Here is a 27,513-nt window from a genome sequence, read left to right as displayed (position 1 = left end):
GCTCTCAGCCTAGTTAAGCACTTTCATGCCTTACCTATCTCTTCAGCGTGGCTGTCTCAGGGGGTGAAAAAGCCCACTCTCTCTCTCTCTCACCTCTTGTTCTAGCCAGCAAAATCCCACTTGCTTAGCTCACTTCTCCCAAGCGACTCTCCTTCAACCTTGTTCTTCACTCCTTCCTTGGTTCTACATTTCACTGGCAGGGGAAGACCTGACTCTTTCAGGCTGCCATGCAAACTGCACCCCACAGCACCAGCAAGGCTGATAAGTGACCAATGTCCTCAGCCTTTTCATAAACTTGCCTCAGTGTGGGTAACTTAAAGGTAAGGAAAGTTGTCTTCTGTTATTGTTGGAGAGCATTAGCTGTTTACAGCTGCTTAATCTTAACTTCACCCCATCCAGACTCCCCCAGCCTATTCCTTTGAGTAAGACCTTGTGATGAATAAGAACCACCTCTGGCAATAATTCTGATCATCTTCTCTCTGCTTCGTGCCTTATCAGAACGTCCTGCTCTCCCTGCATCAATTTAAGACTGTGCTTTTGCTAAGTGACTAGCTTTTCATCCGGCAGTAGATGGGTAGGGGCATCCTGTACTCGGCAATACACCAGCTGTGGCAATACTAAAGGCATGATGGAGTGAGGAAACAAGGGGCAATAATCTCCACTGGTGCTGCATCACAACTCCAATAACACGACTGAACAGCAGGACTTAAGACTCAAGGGGACTGGGGGCTCTACACCATGGCGGGCATCTGTCCACCCCTGCAAACCGTTTCAGTCTAACACAGAGGAAGGAGCAGGCCGGACACAGCAGTTAGGACGCCTAAAATTCTGCAGCATGGACTGGAATACGTTATGCTGCCTCCCTTTCAGTTTTTTATTTGAGGATGTATCCGAGGAAATGGATTTCCGGTTCTGAGTGTTTTGAGCCCGGATCAGTTTCTCATGTTCACGTATTTGTCTCTGCAAGTGGTTTTGGATAGCAATTCCCAAGGATTCTGGATCGAGGGAAGCACCATAAACTTCCCACGTCATGCCTTGCTCATCCCACACAACGTCCCTGACGTGCTTGGACTGCTTCACCTGCACTTTGGCCTCCGTGGCTGGGGTGGGCTGCTTTTTGCTCTCCCCAAGATTTGGCAAAGCCTGAGCTGAAGCAGGAAGAGCCGCTGCATCAAGCTCACGCCTGGACTCCTTGGCCCGCAGGCGCTGCTGTTGAGAAGCTGCTGAGGCCTCCGCAAGAGGCGGGACGTGAGTGGAACTGCGACCACTGCTCTCGAGAGCCTGGCTGATCTCTCCTTGCTCTGCGCCATGGCCCTTTTCCCCGGTATCCTCTGAGCTGGCCTTTATGCTGTTGGCAGCAGGTTCACCGCTAACATTCGTCACCCCTTTAGGACCAAGCACCGCCAAGTTTTCTTCCTTCGGTTTGACCATGGATGGAACGGGAAGTGTCTCCACTTCATTCCCACCCTTACACTGCCTGGGTTTTTGCTCAGAGCTGCCCAGGACCTCTTTCTGCTTGATTTCACTGTGGGTACTACTGGGTAAAGGTAACTGGCTGTTTCCTGCATCCGGCACAAGATGCTGCACGTTGCTCTTGGTTTCTGGGCCAGCGGCAGCTGAGACAGTGTTTGGTTCACCACAACCAGGCTGTGAGGGCATTTGATAGCTGGTATGGACTGCGGGCTGGTCGGCAGGCATTGCCTTTGGCAGGGCTGGAGCATCCAAGGGCACTGGAGCAGCATCCCGGCCGTCTCTGGCTGCACGGACTGTCTGGGCACTGGCCATAGACGGTCCTGGAGAGGTGATGGCTGTGGGAGGGCAGGGCAGGCCAGGCGCTGCGTTATCTGCTGAGGCTGGATGCATCGTGGCAGATGGGTCTCCAGGATGTTCTTGCAATTTGACAGCTGGAGTTTGGGCTGTATTGGTCACAGCTGTAACAACAGTCGGTTCTGACATGATACCAGAAGAACATGGGGACTTTGGATGCGAGGACAAGCTGTCAATAAGTTCAGTTTGGCTCAGTCCCCCAGTGCCTTGATAGATGATGTGCAGTTCCTCCTTTTCCTCCAACCGAGGGTTCCCTTTTAAGAAGGCAGAAAGGATACTGGGGCTGGTACAGGCTGATTTGCTCTCCACACAGGCCACGGCCTGAACCTCAGCATCTCTCCATGTCCTGTTTGCTGCCTCCTGAGTTAAAGAACTGTTCTCAGTCTGCACTGTCATTGTACCCGTTTCTCTGAACCTGGAAAGCTGGCTCAGGCCTGCACTGCACACTGGCTGCGCACTCTCAAGCCTCAGCTGGGCTGGGGATGTGCTGCCCTGAGCTATGGCACTTGCATCAGCGGGACCTGATTGCACAGCGTCTGCAGCCCTGTGTTCTGCCTCCAAAGCAACCTGAGGGCCTCTCCTCACATCACCCTCAGTGTCCCTCGCCAAAGAGGCCGACCAACACACAGCAGGAGCATTTTTTTCTGCTGCCTTTTCTTTTTCTTCTCTTTGCAGGACGTTTTCCTGAGGAGCATGAAAGGACTCATTACCCCTAACAGCGGTGCTTGGGGAAGAACAGCTTAACACCTCCAGTGCTGGCTGATCATCAGTCCCCTGAGGTTTCAGTGCAGAGTCATCCATTTGCGCCAGGGAGCTTGAGCTGGCTGGGCTGCTTTGCACAAACTGTCGCGAGTTCTGTGGGGCTGGCATCACAGCTGGCCTGGGCCCTGCTCCGCAGGCTCCTTGTGCTGGCCGGCCTTGCGCTGCCGGCTCCTCGCTGCCTTTTGCGTGCAAGTTACCAGCAGACTCTACGCCTGCAGGATGCCCCTCGGAAGCCTTGTCCAAGAGCCCTGGAGAAAGTGTCCCCTGCCGGCGAGCATCATCCCCAGGGCGTTGCTCACATGTCTGACCGTCGGCAGCTGTGGTGCATTTTAGGTCAAAAGAGCAAACTCCAGCAGAATCAGACACCGTGTGTGGAAGGCCATTGCTGGCTGTCGCTCGACTTGGCTGTTTGGGCTGGTGCTTAGCAGACTGCAGGTCTCCCACCTGATCGTTCTCCTCAAAAGCTGTGACCAGGGAAAGCTTGGCAGACCTCAGAGGATCTGGTACAGTCCCCATGGAATATCTCGGAGCCGTGGATTGCTGTCAGCCTCTATGAGTCCTCTTGCAGGGCAGTTTTCGCACGGAAGGCAGACTCCCAGCAGCAGCTTGCTTGTTAATCTGCTAATAAGAGAAACACAGTGTTAGCAAAAGACAGATTTAAGAAGAAAAGTAACCAGCACAAATTTGTTTTACAGCTGTAAGAGAGAGTTGTAGGCAATTCTTTACCAAGCCACCTGTGGAAGGAAGGAGGCTCTAGTGGCTAGCTTACCTGCTGTGTGTTTATGGAGAATTGATCTGATCCCCCCAAGACCCACTCGGTGACCTACATGGATGCCCTACTACTGCTGTGCACCAGTTCTCCTTTCCCCTCACAGGGAGCCTTCCTCTAACACCACCATGAACAAGAAACTGCTCACTCAAGGCAACTGACAAACACCGAAGACAGACGTCTTTCAGTTAATTCAGACTAACATGCATGAAATTGAACCTCATGGTGAAAAAAATACTGTGGGAAGACAACCTCATGTCTGATGATGTAGATAACTGCCAAGAGAAGCTACTACACTGGTTTTAATATGGAGATATGCATATATTGAGTGTTTTCACATTTAGATCCTTTTGAAACGATTACCAAGAGGCCAGGAGGACTAACTGATGCACAAAACTCAGGCACAGACCAGCTAGAAATCCACTTGTACATAGGTGATAAGAAACAGTTTAAAAGTGAAACAGCAGCATCATGGAATAGGAATGGTCCCAAGCAACAGGGAATGCCATGTCCAATGAAACAGCAGGCAGGGATTTTAAATAGGTGGAGCAGAATTATCCAGGTTGAAATGTGGTCAGGACTGCAGAGAAACTGTCACTTGAAACTGGAGTCCATGTCCAAACGTGCCTTTTCTGAGTGGGGTCTACGACATGACTCAGCACTGCCCAGCTCCAATCCTGCTAGAGGCTTGAGCCCCTCTCAGAGATGGGCAGCAGTGGTCAGTGATGAACCCCTCCCCCCTTCCTCCCATCTCAGAGTGAAGGGTCTGCCTCGTTTACGCCTCTCTTCAAAGCCTTCCTCGGTCTGTGCTGCCACAGAAGCACCACTGTGGGACTTGGAAGAAACAATGAACATGAGCTTAATTTAACGGGGGAGATCATGATGGGAAAACTGCTTTACCTCTATGTGCCCATGTCTCTTTGAGCATACAGTAGGATTTCCATTGCAAAGTTATTTAAAAGGTAATGCTGCAAGGAGCTTAGGAAAGCTGTTTTGACTCTCCCCCTGCCCAGACTGTACCAGCACAAGTCCTTTCCACAAACCCTTCCCACTCACCTCTTCTCTCTACACCAGAATGGCACAAGGTACCAGAATCTCAGGGTAGACAAAAAGAGCGACAGTATTTAATGGAAGCAGAATTAAAATGGAAAGCCTATTTTCCTAAGAAAAGCAAAACAGTGCAGTTTATCATTACTAATGAAGCTTTTAGGTCTTCCAAATATTAATTATGTATTTTTAAATTGCACCACTTACCTCAAGTACTTCTGGGCTTCACCCAAACACAGCAATACCTATTCTGCTGGTCCTGCAACACGGGGATGCTGCCCCCAAAGCGCACTAAGCTGTTCAGCAGGAACCCACTCCAAAACAGGTCTCCTTCAAGGAGGATGACGGATCAGCTTCTTGGTAAAGAGCACGTTTGTGCAAACCAGACAGCAAATCAGAGACCGTTTGTGGCCACCTCCAAGATACGTTCATCTCATTCTGTGTTTACTTTAAAGCCAACCAGCGGAGACCCAAGAAAACAAAAGCAATTCCAAGTTCCCGCTGCCACACTGTGACTGAGCAGCTAAAGACCATGAGCAGAGCAACAGATGGCTCTGGGCATCTGTTTTCCCAAGTTCTGTTACTCAGCTCATTCCTTTTCTGAACATCAATGCAATTCAAACCAGTGCACACAATAGGGCAGGTCAGACTTTCTTTTTTCTTTCTACTTTTTTTTTTTTTTTTTTTAAAAGATCAAGGGCTTATTTGAAAACAAACTAAAAAAGTAACAGGACAAAACCAAGCTATATTTTTAGGAAGGGACATTTTACTTGGCGAAAAGAAATAAAGGCAGCAGAGCAAATCTGTTTGGCTCCTCACTATGTGAGGATCTCTGAGAGCACAGTGCCTCAAATCAAACACTCAAGTTAGAAGCTAATTCTCTAGGTTGCCACATGTAAATTCTACCAATCGCCTTTGTTATCAAAGAAATTGGAGCTATTTTCTTGTTAGACCCTCCAGTAAGCTATTCTGATGGCAGAAAACAAAGGCACTGTAGCAGAGTAAGTAAAAGGGGTGATTTCTTTACCATGTCCTTTATCAAAGAATAATACAAATCAGAAGAAAATCTAAGCCACACGTAGGAAAACAAGCAAATCCAACTAACTGCAGAATCAGCAAGGCACCTTTGTTACTGCTGCAGAGGAAATGGGGGGACCTGTGTGCACGCATTAGCCAACTGCCAAAGCTGCAGAGGATTCAAACCAACACTGATGGGAAGCAAGCATGTGGAAGATCCAGAAAGATTAAACGCTGTATTACACCAAAAAAACTGTCAAAACAAATCAGGATTTCTGGGGAATCTTTCAAGCATTGTCTGCCTGACCTGCAGCAATCACCCAAGAATTCCTTTTATTACAAGGTGACATTCACATCTTCGCAAAGGTCAAAATCAATTTTTAGTTGTAAGACGACACTTTCTATAAAACTTGATTCTCCTTCATTTTCTTCATTCAGACCAAATTAATCTGCCTGAATGTGTTTATTCTATCTCAGTGGGCCTTTTCCTGTGCCTTTGACAACACAAAGATTCTAATTTTGACTAAATGCACATTTGGCTGGTGTGGTCTGGCAGAGTCCCTGCGTGGCCAGCCCATCTGCGGGGACTTTTGTCATGGAGGTACTTCTATGGGGAAAACAAAAAACAAACAAACAAAAAGGGAATTCACAAGCAACTAAATATTACATAGCTAATCTCAAGCTACAATGGGAAGAAACTCCCATTTATTTCAGTAACCTCCCTTCCCCAGTAAAACAGCATTATAAATGTCCTCCTCACTGGCCACAGGAATCTCAAACACAATCAAATAACCTGCACGTTTAAGAAAACAAAACAAGAAACTTTCATGCAATTCTACCTCTCAATTTGACTTGAAGAAATGCAGATTTGTAAAAGCCAAAAGATGACTGCCAGAATCATTCCCAGTGCCCCTCATTTTTAAAAAATAAGGAAAAAAAAACCCATCAGGCTCCCTTCTCCCTCCACTCAGGTTTCTTATCAGGCTTCCGTTCTCCAGACCCAAGACTTCCTGTGTTCATATTTGTCTCTCCAAATGGAAGAGCTAAGTATTTGTCTTCTCATCATCTGATAAATCAGATTAGGATGATCGCAAAACTGCATGAGTCGAGCACACAGATAAATATCTGCTGAAACAGGAACTCAGTCTCCCTTCTTGTCTTCTAATCTGGGGAAAAGAGGCTCTAACGTAGTATACTACTGAATAAATAAATCATGACACGTATTTCATGCACAAATGCAAAGAACATAAAGGTGCATTCTTTTACTTATACAGATAGTGTTTTTTCCAGTCCATTAAGTTGTTCTCTGTATACACTCTGACTTTCTTTTTCCAGTGTCAAAGGGTATTTATTGGTTACTCTGCTTGTTTGTTGTGAAAGCTGTTCTTAACAGGCCATTTTCTCTTAAGGTCTGTGGAACCCAGAATTGCCACTACAAATGAAAGACAGAGCAAGCCAAGGTCACCTTCATAAAAGAAGGAACGAGATTAAATAGCCTGAAATGATAAGGTACACAGATCCTGCATATTTCAGCATGCTATGGGATCCTGAAATGAGACTCTTACACTCGAATGTGAAGGCAAGAAAAAACAGAGGATACATAAATAACTTGTATCCACGTGCTTCGCACAGGTGATGGGGCCAGCGTTTCAAAAATCTCATTTTGCAGTCTTCGGCCCAAGGACAAAGGTAAATGGTAAAAGAAAGGACAATTAAAGCCCTGTCTCTCGTTCCACACCTGGAGACAGCAGCTGTTATTCCAGGAGAGCATTGCTTTTTATGGAGGAGTGTGCAGGCAACACCCTTCGGACTCGCCTGTGCAGCGCGCAGCACGCTCATCCCCAGGACGCGGCGCCAGGCTGCGGACAGCTGCGCGTTACAGAACACATACAGTGCCTGGGCTCCCTCTCCGGAGCGTGCAGGGAGCTGTGGTAGGGACACCATGGACACAGCACTTGAGCCCTCCCTCCCTGCGATGCTCCTGTTCCCAGTGAGAGGAACATCCTGCACGAGTCTGTGCTTACAGACAGAGGACGTGGACGGCAGAAGTGACAAGTTAAGCCCTGCTGAGCTGCAGCACTCCCTGTGCTGACACTGTGCAAGGCAGGCCCGTGTACCTGGTGCCTAGCTCCTCGCTGGCCTCTGCTGATTCCAATTCTGCAGTTGGCAAAAATATTGTAACGTTTTAGTAGATACCGCAAAAGATCTTCACCCTCTAGCAATCCCCACCTGGCAGCAAGGATGTGATCCTGCTCTAGCCACGTGGACAAGCGAGTGCTGCAGGCTGCTCGGGCTGCAGCAAGGCAGGGCTGCTCCTCTCCGCCCTTCGCTTGCCCCAGAGCCTGCTGACACACGGCTGCTGCCACCGCCTTCCACTACAGCTCTCCTGGTTTCAGCCCATCCTAGTTTCAGCCCATCCTTTTTTAACTCTTTTAATAAAGTGCATTACCAGTCTGTAAGTTTTTAACTCTGGATTTGTTTGTAGTTTTATTTTAAAAGCTTTTCAATCTTTTTGAATATTTCTAGGGGTGGTGAAGTTTGCTTGGGAAGAAAGTCAGATCCTCTATAAAGCTCTGGCCAGCCTGAGGTCCCACCACGTGTGCAGACAGTGATCTTTCTCTGTAAGCTTTTCCAATTCCTGGCAATCACAAGTTTAAGGATTTTCTAAACTGAAGTAGAAGTTTTAATCATTTCTGAAAAGAATACACATATGTTCCACAACGTAAGCAAGCACTGTGAAAATAGATCCTGTACTTGTACTTCTGTTAACTGAAAGATTTTGTAAATCTGTTAGCTGAAGATCTAGCCACTCGGTATTAAAACAAATCCCAAAGGGCATGTACTGCCCAACAAAATGCCCCAACTCCTTCTAAAACCTTTCCCCAACAGCAGTGCAAGAAGCAGGTTAACAGCCTCTGCTGCAAATGGCAAAACTGCATCAGTTGCAAGTACTCAAAGAGCCCCCAGGAGAGCCCAGCCACAGCAGCTTGGTGTCCTCACAAGCCCTCACATACTCTTCCTCCTGAATACCAAGAGACAGCCTGCAGCAGACAGCAGGCTGCCTTGCAGAGTTGCCAGGACACAATGCTGAAAATGCAAAAGGCAGGGGAAAAATGGGATATGAGCCCAAAAAGGAAAAATGAAGAGAAATTCCTGAAGAAAAAAAAAAAACAACAAAAATGAAGGACAAGATGCTGTGAAGAAAACATACAGTTTAAAAAAAAATGGCATTTTTTTTCCTTTTGCTAAAAGAGATGGCAACATTTTCCCTGGCTTAAATGCAAGCATCAAGGATACCATTCAAAGCATGAACTCAGGGTTACTAAAAAAAAATCTAAAGCAGCTCCAGATGGGGAGTAAGAGTGAGCCCAGGAGGGCCTGAAACAGATTTGTGGTCCATCGCTGCTTTAACTTCAGCCAAAGTGTGAGAACTCGCCCAAGAGCTTTGGCTGCATCAGTGCAGAACTGCCAATACCTCCATCCGGGTGCCAGGGCTTGCAAGCCTGCACAGGGCCTCAAACACAAGTAGGTGACTATCTGTAACTGGCTTTGAGGAGGCAGGTTCATCATCACAGAAGAACACAAACTGTCTGGTGACCAAGCTTGAATCAACTCTACTGTCTTGCTGGCAGCAAAATAGTGAGTAACTCTTCAATTAGAAAGACTTCCATCTAAAAGGACATAAAACCACAGATCTGCTCTAATGCAGACTGTTCTAGCCCGTGTCTGTCTGTTCTCTGTGGGTAGCACCCATTCCCCTCTGCCAGGAGGGTGAAAGCAACAACCACTTCCAGCTCCAGCTCACATTCCCAGAGCCTTCATGCAGTCCTGCACGGTGCTAGCAGCACCAAGATACCTACCCTTTCTGTGCACAGGTCAGCTGGCTCAACGCTCACTGCTACTTTCACTTCACTTTTAAAGTTTTTGGTGAGTACTCCTGCTAGAAGAGATCCAGTGATCCTTTTATCCTGATGCATACAGCTGCAACGGCAGTAGCAGCAACATTTGCTTAAGGTTCTCAATGTCAGAATTGTAAAGCTGGGCTGGCTTTTCTGAAGAGGTCTGCTCCTGCAGTCCCTCCCATCTCTGCAGCTGAGAGCTGAGGGCTGTTTGCTGCGTGCTCCTGAAGAGCTGCAAGAAGGGCTTGGAGGAACAGAGCCTGACAGGATGTGGTGCATCCCCGTTTTGCAAAACCCAGGTTTTCAGAGGAGTTGTCCTGCAGACTTTAAAGCATGGAAAAACGAGATTTAAAAGATTTCAAAAATATATTCTCAAGCACCACACTAGAAACTAACATTTGGGAAGGAGGCTGAAAATCCCGATTTAAATTAAGAACTGTGGTGTCTTTTCTGGCCCTTCAAGTCTTGAGCTTTCAAAGTTCACCTCTTTCTCATGGATTAAAAACTGTCTTTTCTGGGGCAGCTGACATCTTCGCATAACCTCAGGACTCCAGAAACTCTCCCAGCAGCTCTGCACATGACCTGTGGTTATTGCTGGAAGAGATGATGTGGGGCTGGACGAGAGCTTCCAGCAGCATTTCTAGCACGACTCCCTTTTCTGGCCTGAATTCACCTTCCATGTATGCTGTCTCTGTACTCTTTGCCCTGTGCTGGCCCCTCCTCTGTCCTGTAGCCCCATCCTGCCTCTGTATTTTCCCACTCCCTTCATGCACCTGCACGCTTGGAGAATGTTCCTTCTCCTGGCAGAGGGCAGTCTCAGGCACACACTGTTCATTGCAAAGCTGCACTCACTGCACTGCTAATGCTGGATTCTGTTTACGGTTTTCATTTTCTGCCCAAGCACTGCCTCTCACTCGGTGAGGCCTCAATCACAGGCACCCTGGCCACTGCTCTTGGAGGCCATGCAGAGGGGCTGCCTCCCCTCCTGCAGCATGAGCCCAGCACACGATTCCTGTGTCTCGGGAGCAGCCGCAGTGACGGGCTCTCTTGGCACAAGTCTTTTCCCAAGGTTACAGCACTTGTTAAAGACGCCGCCTTCTGCAAGGTGTGCAAGCATGGGAAATTCCTTGTCAGAAAAACAGGCTTGCTACAGAACACCACCAAGAGCTGGGCGTCTTTCCCCTCCAAGGTGAAAGGGAAGGATAAATAGCTCTATAAAAACAGCCAGATCAAACAACACCCATACTAACTGGCAGTAAACTCTAACAGTTACATAAGCTACAGCTATTCACAACTTGTATCCTTGGTCACCTCGCAGGGACAAGACGTTGACAAAACCCACAGGGATATGCTTTTTCTTTTTTAATGACCTATTATGTTTATCCTCACTATTTATCAGCACATTCTTCTTCAGACTCTGACATCGGAGGTGACTTCTAAGGTAAAGCAGCCTGACTTCAAGAGTGAAGCAGGTTTACACACACATACACACACACACACACCGGAGAAAACCAGCAATGAGATCTCTGTATTGGGCCACTGGTTCTACTTCAGATAGCTCACTGCTACACTTTTCTTCAGCTTACTGTTGAGTAAGAAGAAGGGGGTATTTGAAGGACATGTACAGGATACACACATTGTACGAACCTTTCCAACACCACTTCATGTTTCATTTTGAACGCAACAAAATTGTCCATCAATCAAGTGGGAATTTCCTTCCTTATCTATCCTGCTATCTTAGCCTGATAAAATCAAGGTGAAATCTAATCCCTCATTAATGCATTTGGTGCAAACAAATGCATTTAAACACTGACAGTTGGCAAACAAAAGTCCTATTTTTCCAGGGAACAGTTTAACAACAGCCAATTATACATTTCTTTCTATGCAGCAATGCTAAAGTGAATTTCTTTCAAGCAGAGGGCTCACCTTTAGAGGTGGAAGTACAATGTTGGTTTAGTGTTCATGCAATTCTTGCTTTTTCTGCTGAGACTGGTCAACTAGCAGCAGGCAGGACAGTGTGCTCAATATTAAAGTAGGGAGTAAATAATATATGTAACAGGCACCTGCTGAAGGACATTTCCATTCTCATTTATGAGCATTATCCTAACAGAAAAAAAACTATCCCAGCTTGCCTGTAATTAGAGGAGGAGGATGCAGAGTCTGAGCAGTCATTACAGCACCAGAACTTGCTGCAGCCTGTGATTAAGCCAAGAAAGGCCTGGCAATGAGTTGACCGCATCAGCTGTTGCCTCCTGCCTCTAAGGAGGCTCAGCGAGGCGAGCGAAGAGGCTAGCAGCCGAAACTGCTCTCACACTGGCTTTCTAAAAAAACAGTTAAAAATATCATCCCTTCTTCCTGCCTTGACCTGCAGTTGCTTCCTGTCTCTTCACGTTCTCACTTGGCTCCGGTGCTGCTTTTCACTGGCAATGAGCGCTGTAAAAAGAACAAAATCTCCTTAGTGAACTGCCTCCTCTTCAACACCTGCTCAAAAACAAGAGAGCAAACACAGCACACTCCAGCCACCTTTTGTGTGGCGTATCGAGGCTCTGCAGGAAACCAAATGGCTGCAAGTTGGAAGCCTTCAGCGTTTAGAGATAACATCGGAGCAATTCATTGCGATCTGCACAGCGCGGGTAAAGGCTCTTGTGAGGGCACTGACTCAACCCTGCACGCGCAGCCGGGCTCGCAAACCTGCTCACCACAGCCACACAAGCTTCCAACAGGACTTCAGTGGGACTGCCCTGTGAAAAGCTGTCATCACAGTCCCGGCCTCTTTTCTTTTTGGTTTACTTGACACTATCAGCTTTATGTTGTTGCACTTTGCTATCCCTATGGAATCTGACCAGAGCAGAGGCCACAGCTGGTGAGCCTGATCTGTGATTATTTGAACAGAGAAGGCTATGGCTACAGAACAGGAGGCAAGGAGGCAACCTGGGACGGGATACTATGTTTCAGATCCCACCTTGCAATGCCAGAGGCAACGAAACTTTGCAATGACACATCATACGCCTTGCAGATACTAAGCTGCACCACAGCTCTTTATACCTAGCTCTTTATTCCAAAAGCAATGGTGGGACAGCCAGCAGCAGACACGGGTGAAGCATCTTGTCAACCACTTACACTCAGTGAAGGCAAATATTAGACATGAATATCTTCATAAAATCTTACTCCTACTTAAAACACAGGTCTCCACCCAGACTTGACAGATGAGTTTTTGACATAAAAACCATGCATGAGAAACCTCCCTGACAGAAGTGACTTCCTTCATGACGGAGCAGACAAGAACAGGTTAGACACATTGCTTTGGGCTCTTGTCTTAACTCTTCTCCCCAAAATAAAAAGGACAACAATGACAAGAACAAAATGAATTCTCTACAGGTAAAATCAAACCCCACACCTTAACTAACTTTGAGGCCTGAATTCACCATAACCCGAGAGACGTGCAGGACAGAGATAAGCTCTGAAGTGGCCCCCATTTGCCCCATGATCCTGTGTCCCCGTGGATATGCATGAATTGGCTGTGCCCCTCCAGGGCAGAGGCCAATTCATTCACCAAGTCACCTCTCAACACCTCGGCCTTTATGCCACAAAGAGTCCCAGCAACATGGAGTTCCTATTTTGGCACAGAGGAACAGCTCCTTACAGCAGTCAATCGCACAGGTGTGGGACGGTAATAGATTAGCAGAATTTCCTTTGCAGGCAACCCAGAATTGTAAAAGTTGCCCTCAGTAACAATCTCAGGAACCTCTCTCCTTCCTCGAGCTGTCTCCCAACAATGGCGTATTCAAAATCCCTATTTATACTCTTAGATTCAAAGTGGTTCTACTCTTCCAGCTGCAAAATGCTTGCAGCTTTTCATCCTGTGTTTTAAAGGCAGTTATTTCACTAGCTCAGATGGCAATTATATCCTTTGCTACTAAATTCTTGAAAATCACAATGTTTGTCAGAGGACACCTTATTTAGCACATATCTGAGACTTGGGAAACCCCACCTGTGACAGAACCAAACTAACACCAGAAATACCTCATCAAGACAGCAAATATTAAAGAGAATAATGTAAACCCCAGAACGTAGTTCCACAAAGTCCCTCTTCTTGGATATTTTACAGTATTTCTGATTTCACTACATCAGAAATGGACAGCTGGCATGTCTTATTTTGTAAACGCCTTCAGGTTTACTGAAGCGGGTTGGCTTGACCAAACCGAAGGGCACGAAGGACTGTGCCTCCAGCCCCCTTCATGTACCATCTTGAGTTGCCTGCAACTGCTTCACAGACACAAGGGCAAAACATGCTCCCCAGCATTCACAAAAAGAGATGCAACAGCTTCAAGCAAGTATTTAGTTCACCTCCTAACACCTAATGCCTCACATCAATCCAGGTTCCTTTTTAGGCCCCTCCTGAGGAGTTCTAGCCACCCTAGCTCAAGCTGCAAAAAGATTTAACTTGTGAAGCTCAGAAGAGAGCAGAGGTCACGCTTTCCCTTGCTGGAGCACAGCTGTGAAGGAGCAGGACTGTGGGATATCTTTGTCCTTGCTTCTAAATCAGCTGGAGTGCAAGCTGGCAGGGTGTGAAAACCGATCATTCACAGCTCAGATCTCTACTACAAGACCCCATTGAACATAGAGGCCTTGTCCACAGATGCCTACTTGGAGTGAGAAAATACATGGCAACCTTAGAACCCTTGTGAAAATCCAGACAACATGATTTATTTCCATGCAGGACCTCCTTAGAGATAATCACAAGATACTTGTCCCTAAGCCAGCTGACAGCTATTGATGCACGATAGATTTCCTACCGTGAGTTTTTGTTGACATCCTATATATGGATATAATTTTTGATACCACAAGCTATGCATACAAATGCAATCAGAGACAGGCATAAAAATCAATATATGCTAATGTAAAGATAGTCAGCCAGCATAATCTGTGTAATTACAGCAAGGCTCTGAAATCAGAGAAGTCTGAATCCCCAAGGTAGTGAAAAATCAGAAATACCAGTAAAACCGGTGTGTGTTACAAGGTACTCAGTTTTTCTGAAAATCCAGTTCCTTTGTTCTTTTTCTTTTTTAGGAAATACCTAAAGGTCCTAAAACACTCAGCTATTTTGCTGGGTGTTACATGTGACCATAGAGATAATTAACATTTAGAGCTCTACTTAAAAGACTCTTTGCAGTCACTAATTTAGGAATCGAACTTTGGAGATCTACTTTTAAAACTTCACCAAAATACAATGAAATAGAGAACAGTGTCCCCTTGATGGATTATTGCCACAGAATGAGCTCTCAATCAGTAAAATGACAAGATGACGGTATCTTTGCTGTAGCACAACCCAGGAAAACAAGCAGGTTTTCAGCACACACTGCTGCCAGCATCTGGCCAAAAAAAAAAAAAGGCCAGCCTTAAAGCTAAACAAGCAAAGGATGTTACTGCCCTGAGCATGACATCGATCTGAGAAAAAGCACTTGCAACCACTGCAGATCTGTAAGTGTTCCTATCAGGTGGTGAGCACTTAAAAAAGACTCTTGCTGTTCTTGATCTTCAGAGAGCTCAGGCAGGGCAGGAGATCAGATGGGGCACGAGCTTGTGACAACAGAGACGATGCCATCCAGTGCGAACAGAGCAGCAGACAATGAGATATTGAGCAAGTGATGTCGCTCAATTACTTTTCTTCTTACATATGAACTTTATTTCTGCAAAAAGCAAGGCTATTAATTTGCTCTGAAATCTATAGTCTGTGGCAGAGAGCAGAGGGAATGCAGAACACACCAAGCCTGAATGGAGAAGCAGGGGAACAGAGGCAGATAGGGTCAGGAGTGTAAGATCAAATAGGGGTCATGGAGCTAGAAAACTAAGCCAGATTTATGTGGCATTCCTTGTATAATTGCAGTATCAAAAACTCAGGCCCCAAGCCAAGAAACTTAGCTGACACTAAGCTGAAGAGTCTGTTCTACTCCTTCCATCCTGCTTAGCTCCAAGTTATCCCAGTGCAGATGGTTATTGTAGCTTGATCCTCACTACCTCAAATCTGTTTCCCTGCTCCCTAATCTAGTAACTACTACAAAACAGAAACCTGGGTAGCCAGGAAAACTGGTGGGTTTATTTTACTCCAAGTCAATAGGAAAAGACAACATCTCCACAAATGCAGACTGCCACAGGAGAAGGTCAGGTGGCTGTGCAGGGGGGCAGGAAAACCCCACATCACCACTGCAAACCTCTCACCCCTTTCCTTTCCCAGGGCGACAGGTTACTTGTTTTTCCACCTTGTAAAAACCTTACCCTTTAACTTAAGAACAAGGTCCGAGTCCCTGGAAATTAATGTTGCACCTCAGTAGCTTGATCCCAAGTTTTTTTGCCATAAAAAAGGGAGCAAGAAGTTAGTCTATAAATGCCAATCCCTGGAACACTACCCCTCTGCCACACACACGTGGTGGGCTTTTCCCCATTTATTATATGGGCTTACACACATAGTAACAATTACCTTACCTTGGGAAGGGGGAGGTGATAAACGTGACAGCTGCCTGTTAGGAAAAGAGGCCTAGGAAGGAGTAAGTTGGTCCATGCAGTACAGAAGTTTGTTGGCATTCTGCCCCTTTGACCCATGTTTAAATGCTTTTCCAGAACTGATTCTCCATCTGTCACTTATTCTGTCTTCCCTGCCAGAGCATTTCACAGCTTCATATAGCTCAAGGCCAGTAAGCTGTTCACAGGGAATGGCCTTTTTATAAGCATGTTTTGCACTATGGTATATTATCCTTTTGAAACACTGCTTGAAACACATGTTTAGATATTCATAGTGGTGATAATATTCATATGCAATCAGTGCTCTCTCTTTCTAAGCCTCTGTTGGGTAATTTCTTTTTCCTGATTTTTGAAATGTCTTAGGATTCTTTCTTGCAGTGGCTGACAGAAATCAAATGCTATTCAAAATGCTGCTCTCTCAAAGCACAGAAAATCATTTCCTGCGTAGGAACATGAAAAGCAAAAAAAGCAAGGCAAAGCAACCTAAATGAAGAATGCAGAAGTGCAGAAGGGGAAAGCCCATTTTCCCCAAAGACTACCCTCTTCTCAGTCACAGACAGGAAATCCTTTCTCAAGAAAGGCAGAATTAGTCACCAAGTGTACATGGCTGATTAGCCACTTCAGCTTCAGCAAGGACCTTCAGATGCAGACTTCTGAAGTTTATTTACCTCACTTAAATCCGGGGCACTGAGCTCTCAGTTCAAGAGTACACGGGGTTTGGCTCTCTATGCAGCACGTAAGGTCAGCCTTGGAAAGAGAAGATGGAATGACACTGCTCTAATTCAACATGTAATACATATTCTTACATGCATTCATTCTTCAAAATGCTTCCCTGAATAAGCTACCAGGTTCATCCCAAAATGCATTAACTCCGCAGTCTTTACACAGGAGTCTAACTCTACAGTGCAAAGTTTTCTTGAGATCCAGAACACGACCTGCCGGAAACCATCAGAAACTGATTCATTAACCACTCAGAAAAAAAGGCTCAAGGAAACATGGGGAAGACTGCATAAAGTGACTGGAGAGCTGCTTCCTGCAAGCGGACAGAGAGCTGATAAGATCCCAACAAATCAATGATGCATCAGAGCAAATCCCTAACTGTTCATTAAACACGTACGTCTTAACAAAAAAAAAGGACAAATGATACTACAAGCTCTTTAAGCAGCCAGAGTTCATGCCAAAATTAATAACTATGTGAATAACCCTGCTCTACAGTTTGTTTCCCTACTATTATATTCTCTATCTGGCAACAAGCATTTAGCAACCTCCTGGGACTTGCTTAGGATCATTATCTGCCCTTGAAATTCGCAACACTGCTCCGTACAAGGCAGGGAATTCTGGGACAACCGCTGAGGACTGGAGAGCATAAGGATTTAGAATGGTGCTCTGCGGGCTCCATGAAGCATCATGTCCAAGTATCCCCCTCGCTCAGCTCAGCCACCCCTCTGCTCCCCTTTGGGTCTCAATCAGCTGCCTACATACTGGATGATTACAAGATCATTGCTGTGTGGCCTCATGCCAGAAGGGCAACTACCATGTTTGGAATAATTTCGTATCTATTTAGTATTTTCTGGTTGGATACCTCTGGTAAAAGGCCAAATTTAGACCTTATGTAAACTGCCGCAGCTGCCTTGATGGGGTTGCTGTCTTTTCGTGTGGGGTCCAATTGCACCCACTTAATTAATGAGCAGTGTATTAGTTACCAACTCTGGTGTGATTTTACAATAAGTCAAGTTGCTTTGATTGCTACCTAGTCCAACTCCTACAGTGGTTAAAAGGCTGCTCTGCTTGCTGAAGCCAGGCTGTAAATCACACCAAAAAAGAAGAAAGGCTTAAACGGACTGAGTATGACACAAACTGAGGCAGTAGGTGGCATTTGTTAGTCCCTGGAAGGCAGGCTCTGTGATGGAGCAGTAACACATGAGTTGTGTATTGGAGCATCAGCACACATGGAATTGACGAGTAAAGGCAAACAACACGTGTTACACACTCACCAGCAGGAATCACAGTACCAGAAACGTAGTGCAAGTGAAGTTTTCTTGCTAGTTAGCTGCTTAACAAAACTATTATTAGCCTTGTCTTGTTTTCTTCTCAGAAGCCTGTTCTGAGGGGTGGCTCACACAGATATTGCGTGGGCACCTTCCTCATCGTCTGCCTATTTGGGCTGGCTACCGATAGAGATGTCTGCTCACATTCATGCAGGCTTTGGATATAATAGATGCACACAAAAACTCCGCGTGCTACCTCATTAATGTACTCAGGACATTGGTGGTCTTTCAGGGAACGAATGCGAGTGCACTCATCATCCATCTCTTTGGCAAACCTCCTGCCACCTTCCTGCCTCCTGTGGCATGGAAAACTGTAATTCTAAAAATGGGTCATTTTATTGTAAAAACACATTTCCCAGGCAATAGTCCCCCGAGATCCTTCATAATAAAAGTGTCTTTTGAATAGGATACATATTGTTCTGCTGTTTCCCAGTATCAACAGCACGTTTCTATGATCATGGGCAAGTATGGTCCAACTGAAAACAACTCTCAAAGCATGCCATGGAATACAGGAATATTTCCAGGCCTTACGACAGAACCACATTATCTGACTGCTTTTATCACACTGTGGGTGGTGTAGAGCAGCCCCATGACTCAAGGTTCCAAGCGTTCCCTGCCATAGGACATGAATGCTAAGCACAGCCAGGAGGGAAGGACTCCTCACCAAAGGGAGGACCACCTTGGCGTGACTCTGGACACATATAAGAGGAAGCTGCTCGTCCCCTCCATTCCCAGTGCATCAAGCCAAACCAGACTTAAACAATAAAGGCCAAATCAATTATTCATCATCAAAAGCAACAGCCACTAAACCAAGGATGTTAACCCTTCTGTAATCACCATTTTTTAAAACTCTCCTCAGCATCTGCTCATGGTGCTTGCCCAACTTCTTGGGAAATAAAGGAACAGTTTGTCTTCGGTTCTAGCTCACACTACATCCTTGTGCGTTTCAAGCATCATTAAAAACATGGCCCAAATTATAGGCTGAACCTTTTCTTCTTCGGCATGATATAAGGAGCACAAACTTGGCACAGTCCTTACTTGAAGCCATCATGTGCAGGTATTGAGCCTCCACATCTTGTTCAGCCTCTGTGAAAGCACATATGCAATCAGTAGAGCTTATAAATAGGATTATTTGAAGGACTGGACAAGCAGACATGGGTCTGAAAGGCTGGGTCCCTTCCTCCTGCCATACCACTGCCCTTACAAAAATCACTTGCCCTCTCTGAAAAAAGCCTCTGGTGATACACCTAAGAATTGTCCAACATTATCACATTTGCACATGTCACTGGAATACCTATCCCTACAAACTGGATGGATGGAAGCCAGTAATTTAGTTTATGAAGTACTGAAACTGGGGAGCTTTGAAGTCTATTGCTTAGCTCAAGTAGAAATCTGGGTTTTCGTTATCTTGAACAGAACTTACAGCTTCTTCACTGGCTTTTAACTGATACCCCCTAATTGTTAACATCAAGGGGAAGATGTAGATTTCCTTCCAATCATTAGGGAGATGCCTCAGCATGCTGAAGTGTTCTAAAACCTTCAGCTCTCATTGTGAAATACTAGACTTCCAGGTTGGAATAATTCTGTCTTCTTGCTTCCATCCAGTTCTTCTGAGAGTATCACCTTTCTGACAAATGTTTTATCACATTACTTCTATCCCTCCTAATGCTATCCTGCATGCTTGTTATGTTTTATCATTTTCCTAATGAGTCATCCCTGAAGCTAAAACTATCAACCATGAAGTTTTTCATTAAATTGGTGCTTCAGAGTGAGGAGATTGACAGTAATGAGTGACCCTTTAGCTTCATCAAGGTTAAGAAGTTAAATACTAAAGGGCTGATTATTTTTCAAACCTTTCTAGCCAGTTAGTCCACAAGCAAGGCTGCTTCTAGCAGGGCAGAGCTGGGAAGAACCATAGGACTTTTCTCTCTCCACTCCCCAAGCTTGGGATATCCAGTTTGTTTCCCTGTGCAAAAAAAGAAAAACTAACAACCTACCAAAAAAAAAAAAAAAAAAAAAAAAAACCACCACCAAGCCAACCAACCAAAAAAGACATCCTGGAAGCTATTCTGTATTGTAGCTCTGATAGTCTGTAAGAAAATCAGGAGTTACTAAAAGTTTTGCTCCACACCATCTTCCTCACAATACATTGCTAGAGTGTAAGATTTCCTTCCCAGTCCCTTTCTAATCTAGTCCTCTAACTTCCTAGATTTTCTCTGTTTAACTTTATTTCCTACCTGTGGAAACACTCCACAATCCCACTCCTGGGGTCCTACAAGGAAAATACCTTGATCCTTTGGCATTCTACCTGCCACTTTTCAGATGAAAATGTCCTGGCAAAATTAGAACACACAGAAGGTAAAGCACCAATCCTTCGATTTTAAGATGTTTTACCATCTCACTATGAAGGCAAAATGATTACACAAGACCAAAGGTGCAGAAAATCAGTTTTCATTAATCTGGCTATAGGTTAAGGGACTCAGCCAACTGCTGAGCCAACAGATATCATGCTTCCCTAGAACAAGAGAGATCACAGCTCTCTTTTCTATGAGCAGGAACACTCACCTCTTCACAAAGCCACGAAAATTCAGATTAGTAACCAGCCTAGTGTTACTGCTCCTTTTCTATCCACCCAGATGTAGCTTGAGCCCCAAAACCTCATTACCTGCATTCACTAATGTTAGTCAACTGACTAAATTGACATAATTGTAAAATATCCTCAGACCCATTTTTATCTCATTTAGGAAAATCCCACGAGTTCCTTGACAGCACTTAAGCTCCTTTGCTCGGATCTCTGCTGATTTCTGATGAGCAGCAGCACTAGCTTTGCATGTTAACAGGGGGCATGGAACCACCGGCAAACTTGGGATCCAATCTTCACCGATTTAACTGTCATCATTTGACAGTTGCCATTTCTCTTTATAGCATTGTTTTCCAATCAGTCATAAGGTAGCATTGGATTCACATCTTGTTGACTCTGTTGCCTTTTTTTGTTGCTGTTTTGCATTAACAGCAGCAAAAACAATTGCACAGCACCTTGCACCTTTTTTTTTAAACTTTCCTTTTTATAAAGCAAGCTCTTTGTTTGCTCACACACTGGCGTCACTGCAAGTAGTGAACAAAAAAGATCTTCGTCACTAGAAGGCAATCTGGTATCCTAATCACACTAACCAATATTTATCTAATGTTTCCAAAAGAGAAAAGAAAACCACATATGCATATATAAAACCAACTTGTTCTTTGGGTCACACCATCAACTGGTGGTAGTCACTTGATGGTCTTGACGAGCTGATGACATTAGTCACCACTGCTGAGCTACAGCAGGACCTAGTGCTACAAACTACAAGGGAGAGCTCACATGAAGGCTCCGCACTTCTCAACATCTCAAAAACACACGGTTCACGTAGGAAAAAAAAAAAAAAAAAAAAAAACAGGTCAAAAAAGAGCAGCTAATAAGACCTGCCTTTCCCAAACTGGATGTTTGGTCAATACCTTCATCTTATGCATAATCCCTTTCAGACAACATGGTTTTATTACTTCTAATTTCAAGCTCTTTTGCAGCTACTTATTACATACTACTTCAGTTGTACTCAAACTATGTATCAATTGAACAATATATATGTAGCAGCTAACTGAACTACAAAAGTATCTTTGTTAATTCTTGCCGAACTTTGCTATACAACCAAATCTTCAGGAAACACAGACCTTCCCAGTATTTGCATGGCAAATGAGTGTGCACAAGATATTACCTAACTTATGGTATTTTTATATTTGTTTGGTAATATTTAACTTTAAACTTCATTGACTTGTGTATACAAGCCTATAAATAGGATCAATATGGCATGCAGTGGCACAGTGTGTGGGACTATCCACCAGAAATCTATTCTCTGCAGGTACTGGCTGCTCTCTGAGCTTCTTCAGCTTGGATGTGCTGACTGCCAAATCATGACATACGGGCTTCATGCCACCGACTTGGCAGACGCTTCCTATAAAGAAGTGATATACGTTAGGACAGATTGGCCTGCACCAGTTCATTCTTAAAAATTGCTGCTAGCAGGTAGCGAGGCATCCAGAAACAAAGAGAAAAAGAGGAAAAAAGTTAACTCCTATTGCGTGGTGTTTGCAAAGCGTGCTCTGTATCGTGAAGCTACCTGCTGATCAGGGGCTTCTGCAGAAAAACTGGAAGGTTTTACCATGCAAGATCTTGGCAGAGCACTAGCTCAGCAGCACGTCCAGCCTTCACACATTGATTCACCCTGTCCTGCAATGGGCAGGTGGGTGAGTTTTGTGCTGACAACTCCTCTGCATGTGCTTAAATTCTGTCCATGGAAATTGGATGTCCAGTGAAAGGACATATGAACAATCCATGACAACACCGATGATTTTACATTTAGCAACAATACTGCTTACTGAATCAGAAGTTCATCAGATTGCAGTCAAGATTTCTGTTGAGCAAAGTGCTTGATATCTAGTTTATTGGTCATTTTTGATTCCTTCGTGGTAACAGTGAGGGTTGCTTGAGTGCAGGAGCAAAAAAATATCCCAGCTTACAATACGCTCTTCTTACAATCCGATTCCAAAACTTTTATTCTTCACTCTCTCAGAAGATAGACTTCACCTCCACAACTATGGTGATACAGCTTGGCTGGGAAAATGAACCAACCTCATTTGTCAGGCAGTAAGGCCTCAGAGTGTCCCTAGAGCTGCTCTCTTCTATACTAGGCAGTGTATGAACAGATACTAATGAATTAACAAAACACAGAGGTGTTTGCTAAAGTGTGTTCCTTGGGACCAATCCCTTTTTATCCTAAGTGAGTCTATTTTCAGAGGGAGGAAAACAGACAAGGAAGTAAGGGACTTCAACTGCTATTACCACATTTTACTCATGTATAATAAATACAGTAAAATGAACAGCAGAAATAATGGGAGCTGCAAACAAGGACAACCACAATGATTACCAATGTTATCCTCTTCTGGGATGTAGGTTTGGAATGGCCACGGTACCAGCCTCCTTACCTGCCATTAAGTTATGTAGGTTAGGACCATGCAGTTGAGAGAGATGGGGGAAGCCCACCTATGTGGATACACTCAGTACCTGACAGAAGCTCTTGGAATAATCAACTGTAATATTTACTGTGATTGTTGTCATTTTTCCCTCTTTCACTTTAACTACACGTATGATTTGAAAGAATTTTGCACAAACAAAACCAGTTCATAACAGCATGGAACAGCTGAGAATGGTTTACTAGCTACAGAAAAAAAAATACATGTCATTAAATAACAGGGTCTGTAAACCCACAACTGCATTTAAATCCACCTAGGCAAGCAGATCCAGCCTGTGCCACACTTCTGATTTTAATGCATCTTTTAGAAAATAAGGAACTGTGCACTGCCAGAAGCACTGTGGTAGAAGTTGCAGTATTTCAGTCTGCCTAGCTGCAAGACTGGCAAGCAGCTTGCTTTTACTTCTGTACCCAGTGGAGATTTCACAGACAAATCCAAGGCAGATGACCATTTTCAATATTATCAGCTTACTGCTAGCTTTGACCGCCTCTGATGGAGGAGGTTTGCTGTTGTCCAAAAACAAAAGTGCTCATTACAGGATGTGTAGGACCCAAGACTGACGAATCACACCACTCTCATCATATCTTCCTAACAAATCCAGCCTAACACAGCACTTGTCTCTCCTTGCTGAGCGTTTCTCTACTGACACTGTAACTTGGAGGCTCTTAAAAGTGCTATCTTCTATATGTGCTAGCTCTACAGGGTTGATGAGCAGCCACTGTTCTGAGAGGTGGCCTGACAGCTCCAGTCACCACACGAAATAAATGCCCACACATCTGATGGCAAAGGCTGTTGAACAGAGGTGTAGCCTTGAGAGAAGAGCTCATATCAAGGTGAAAAATACGGGGGCAAAAAAGGGAGAAGAGGGAGAAATTAGCCCAGTTTGTGACGGAGAAGCAGAGTTTGAATGGATGGGGAAGCTGCCAGAGTGGTGGCGACATACAAGCACGCTGAAAGCACGCTAAAGCACGCTGAAAGTGGCAACACCAGTGCCAACAGCATTCATTAGAATTCTAGAGCCAAACTACTCTATTAATCAACTCTGATATCTTAGCTTGTAATGATTTTTAGACTTTTTAAGGGTACCTCTTTCATTCATCACTCCTTGTATCTACTGCAGTATTTTGCATAGACTGATTTTCAGGGACATGAAAAACAACAACAACAAAGTGAAATTTCCAGAAAAGTCCCTGTAGTGCCTCTGGGGTACTTACATGATCAGAATTCTTTTTTTTCTTTTTTCTTCCTCTCCATTTCACTGTTCATTTCTACCGCCAAGACAATTACTTCATTCCAAAGACAGAAACCTGCAATCTTCATTCATGGAAAGAGACCGTATGCATGGTACCCACCTCACTGGCATAGTGTGCACGTACAAGACTGTCCTAGTCCTTAACTTTACAAGTGAAACAGCATGGGGAAGCAAAAGATGGAACAGTATTTAACCCAGTGACCTGTATTTTTTTCAATTTTACTATTTATAAATATCCTGTTCTTCAAAGTTACCAAAAACATCCTACTTGCTTCTAGTTGTTGACCTGAAAAGTCCTGAAAGTATAGGTTTATAATGGAATTAACATCACACTCTATTTGAAGGAGCAAGGGAAATATTTGGGGAAACTATACAGCAAAGGGCACATTTTGATTGCTTTGCTGTGAAAGGCATAAACAAGCCTGCTTTTCCGTAGCATGGGAGCTGCACAGCCACATGTAGCTGATTTTTTCCAGATAGTAAATTAGTTTGTAGCCCCCAAAGTTGCTTCATGAGGCTACAGGAAATGATTCTTGGACTTTGCAAGTGCTTCTGCCTGGCTCTGCGTTCAGGACAGTGTCCTCCCCAGCCACACACAAAGCCACCTGCACTGCACTGTTTGGCTTGTACCTCTTTTACATCATCCTCCCCCAGGGTTTTCCTAGCTCATGTGCATCAAGCTCTTAGTCAAGCTAGCTGTGCCGCTTCTAAGAGGTGAAGTTACTCTCACTCTGCCTCAAAAAAAAACCACTCATAAAAAAAGACTTTTTTAGCATGTCCCACATCAGATGCCATCACAGCATTTGAGTCTTCTTTGAGTTGCTACTTGTCACAGTAAAACTTGACAATATCCTGTCAAAAACAGATACTCCAGGCCTATATTATCAAACCCAGCTATAAATGCACAGTTTGAGCACACTCAATTCAACGTAAAGGCTCCGTATGCACCATCCTAAATGTCATACCCAGCAAAACACTTACAGTTCTGTAGGAAAGGAAAGCCAGCATCTCTCACCAAGAATTGGAGATAGAGCTGAAAAGTCATTATGAAACTAGCTCAGTCCATTTATTTTCCTTAACTTGTCCCCCAGTAATCTTCAAACAACTGAAGTGTTAGATGGGGCAGATGCTACCAAGAAGTGAAAACATCGGAAGATGGTTTTCGTGTGGAGATCCCTAGCTAAACTCAGGTGACTTTTGAAGACGAAATACCAGATCCCTGTTGTCACTACCAAGCTGCAGACTCCCTGCAAGTGAAGTGATTGCGGGGGAAAGCAAAGAGGGGAAGAAAACATCAGCTGAATATAGCCAGATCCCAAGTTATGCATGCAGAAAGAACTAAGTACCCCTTACATGATAGGCAGCTGAATTCTGAAAAACACCATCTTGAAAACAAACTCAGGGATCGCTGCATGTAACTAACAGAACGCAAGTTCCCACTGTGCTGCCGTGGGAAAGGAAAAGCCCGTATCCCTGGTGAATAGACGGGGGAATACCGCGCACGGCACTCTCATCTCCTTGCAGGCCAGGAACGAGGCAGTTCCTAGCAGGGCGCACGGAGGGACTGCTGCTCCCAGACATCTGCATTCCAGAGAGACCAAAGGAGCTCAATCTATTGAGTTCAATCCATTTATCTCGGTGGAGACAACATTAAGTGGCTAATTACTGTCCTTAAATACTTGCGCAGAGAAGGAGGACTATCTGAAGTTAGGTTGCTACTTAATCCGAGGAAGACCTTACAAGATGCAGTAGCTAGAAAATTAAGTCAGAAAAGTTCAAACTGGAAATAGGATGCAAATGTTGAACAATGAGATTAACAATTGGAGCCAATTACCCAGGGGCATAGTAAATTCCCCATCGTTTAAAGCCATTAAATCAGGGTTGTTTGAAGAGGCTGGTGGGTTGGACCCTGAACTCCCTGGGGAAAGGTCTGTGGCTTACATTAGGCCAAGGTTTCGACTATGGGATTACAGTAATTGCTTATGGCTCTATTAAATCCATTGGCATCGCTGTTGTCCCTTTCGTGGGAGAAAAAGAAGGGAGAACAATTGTCGCTGAAGCCAAGGTTTGAGCAGGACATGAGAAGTAGTTTGATTTCTGGACAATAGCAGGAGCCTTGGACTGGGAGCCCAGTGAGATCATTTACAGTTTGTCCTGACACGGGCGGCAGAAAGAGGAGGCAGTCACGGGTTTGCATCTAGCTGTAACAGCCCACACCAGGTTTCTAAAATGCATCCAACAAACTCACAGCACAACTGCAGTGCAGTCTTACTTAGCTAATCCAGCTAATACCTTTTGTTATTTTAATGCAAATTAGCAGCTTGCGAAGTGAGTGGGCGAGCACTGGACAGCCACCCCGCTCTCGGCCCAGCGCCTCCAGACAGCCCAGGTGGAAAGGCCTAGACGGGGACAGCGGCAGGCCAAGGGCTCACTGGTAACGAGCACCCGCAAACCCCTCGGTCACCAGAGGCGACAGGCCCTGTCCCAAGCAATGCAGGAAAGAGTGGGTCTTGCTTGCCTCTTGCTGCCCTGGAGAGGAGCAGGAGAGGAGGTGCCTGCACCCAGGATGCCCTTCCTGCTGCGTCGCAGTGGCCTGGGCTGGGTGGCCACCACGGGCCACCGTGCTGCTGCCATGGTAACCAGACCACCTTCTGGGCCACCAGCACCCCCTGCCCTCCCCACAGCCCGGCCTGACACAACCCCTGGCTGGCACTGGTGGGGGCACTTTTTTAAAAAAAAAAAATTATTTCGTTTAATTTCCCCGGCTCTCAGATACAACAAGAGGGGATTGTGGAGGCAAATAACACCCCCCTGCCAAATGCGGCTGCAAATGCACGCGGGCTGGGAGCGGGCTCAGGCGGGGGGCCGGCAGGGCGCCCTGCCCGCGCCGCTTCCTCCTTCCCCAAGGTGAGCGGCAGCCGTAAACACGGCCCGACTGCGGGCGGGCAGGCAGGGCGTCCCGGGGCCCGGCCCAGGCCTCCCCGCTCTGCCCTGGCCGGGCCGGCTCGCTGTCCCCAGTGCCCCTTACCTGCGGGGAGCGGCGGGCGCGCCGACGTCGCGGACAGGGATGACCTTGTGGAGAAATTCATCATCCAGGCAGGAAAAACAAGCCCTTCCTCAGCGTACGCGGCAGTGGCAGTAGCAGCAGCTGGAGGGAGACAGCGGAGGGCTCCGTGGCACCGGAGCAAGAGAAAATCCAAGCGGGCTCTGGGCACCCGGCTGCAAGAGGCCAGGAAGCAGCGCGGATCTGCAGCAGCAGCAGCAGCCGCCGCCGGGCAGGGCAGGAGCGCCCGGGCTGCCGAGCGCCCG

At 45.6% G+C, this 27,513-nt stretch overlaps 1 protein-coding gene across 1 annotated transcript; it reads right to left on the bottom strand.

Annotated features, from left to right (window-relative positions):
- Positions 1–313: 313 nt before the first annotated feature.
- GPRIN3 (GPRIN family member 3) lies at positions 314–27,254 on the bottom strand. The gene is made up of 2 exons (XM_088521943.1): positions 27,233–27,254; positions 314–3,210 (listed from the first exon to the last, which is right to left on the bottom strand). Exon 2 carries the CDS (start codon positions 3,103–3,105, stop codon positions 772–774), a length of 2,334 nt encoding a protein of 777 aa, XP_088378069.1. The 5' UTR covers positions 3,106–3,210; positions 27,233–27,254; the 3' UTR covers positions 314–771.
- Between the last annotated feature and the right edge of the window lie 259 nt (positions 27,255–27,513).

The sequence above is a fragment of the Tinamus guttatus genome, unplaced genomic scaffold (genome assembly GCF_059628265.1).
Source record: "Tinamus guttatus ecotype Peru unplaced genomic scaffold, ASM5962826v1 Tinamus_guttatus_pri_ptg000140l, whole genome shotgun sequence".
In the NCBI taxonomy this organism is placed as follows: Eukaryota; Metazoa; Chordata; class Aves; order Tinamiformes; family Tinamidae; genus Tinamus; species Tinamus guttatus.
Note: the sequence above shows the minus strand (reverse complement) of the source record. Positions and strands in the feature narration are given on the sequence as shown.

Bases quoted from the DNA above. Each gene is read 5' to 3' on its own strand.
- GPRIN3 (XM_088521943.1), bottom strand. From the start codon at position 3,105: ATGGGGACTGTACCAGATCCTCTGAGGTCTGCCAAGCTTTCCCTGGTC.